Raw genomic sequence first — 1,077 nt, forward strand, 5'->3', positions numbered from 1 at the left:
TACCACGGGGTATCAGGTGGTTAAAAAGATCGTTCGGAAACGGTTATTACCAACGGTCGTGATTGCGTCGGCTGCGTCTCGTCAAGTCGTCAATCTCGTCATTCGGTTTTAGGACGGGGATCCAGGATCACGACGACGGTATATAGGATTGGACGGGGCACAGCTCACGAGGATGCGGCCGGACTCGCGCAGCGTCTCGTTCACGTTCCACCGGGAAGTGCTGAGCGTGCGAAACTCGCCGGAGATGGTTCCGCGGAGCTCGCGGAACCTGCGTCAGCGCCTGCAGGATCGATTCGAGAAGGACCGGGGATCGGGCGGTAACGATAACGCGAAGGAGAAACCAGCGAAGGCGAAGGACTCGGTCGACCGGGCCTGGAACAACATCAGCCTCGGCAACGTGTCCGCGGATTCGAGGCGAGCGTTGAGAAACGGCGCCGAGAAGCTGTCCAGGACGATATCCTCGGTGCGCACCACTTTCGGCACGATATCTCAGGTAAGCTGAATGAACATTTACGAACAAATTGACGAGAAGTGGATTTTATTTTCTATTATTCTTGTTTCACCTGGACTTCGCTCGTAAACTGCAATATTAGGTTCACGTTAACATTATCTTTCGTTCATCCATATTTCATTTAATATTTAATAATAATTCCGATTATTTGATTTAATCAAAATTGATCTGTCAAATTACAAAATAATTATTTTTAGTTTAATTATCATAAAATAACTTATTGGAAAATAGCAGAAAGAGGAGTCTTAGGACCAGTTTCACAAGTGTCGGTTAACTTTTAATCTTAGATTAACTCACTCTTCGTCTTTTTCTAAGGGAAACGTTAGAAGGAGGCAAAGAGTGAGTTAATCTAAGATTAAAAGTTAACCGACACTTGTGAAACTGGGTCTTAATTGTCTGTTGAAAATTTTACTAAGTGAATGCTTACTCGAGATATATGTCTAATGCATCATGATAACGAAACAATCACATAAACAAATGTACCAAGCGAATGACGCTGAATGTAAAACAATCCTTTCCTATGTGCAGAAATTTAAGAGTTCCACGCGTAGACGCCAGCGACTGGA

General features: G+C 44.6%; 1 protein-coding gene across 1 annotated transcript; it reads left to right on the plus strand.

Annotated features, from left to right (window-relative positions):
- Positions 1-10: 10 nt before the first annotated feature.
- On the plus strand, positions 11-1,072 carry LOC112468857 (the record flags this gene model as incomplete). The annotated part of the gene is made up of 2 exons (XM_025038228.1): positions 11-493; positions 1,040-1,072. Coding segments are annotated over exons 1-2 (354 nt in total), but the record flags the coding sequence as incomplete, so codon positions are not given.
- Positions 1,073-1,077: the final 5 nt, after the last annotated feature.

The sequence above is a fragment of the Temnothorax curvispinosus genome, unplaced genomic scaffold (assembly GCF_003070985.1).
Source record: "Temnothorax curvispinosus isolate PA1 unplaced genomic scaffold, ASM307098v1 QBEX01002168.1, whole genome shotgun sequence".
NCBI classification, from domain to species: Eukaryota; Metazoa; Arthropoda; class Insecta; order Hymenoptera; family Formicidae; genus Temnothorax; species Temnothorax curvispinosus.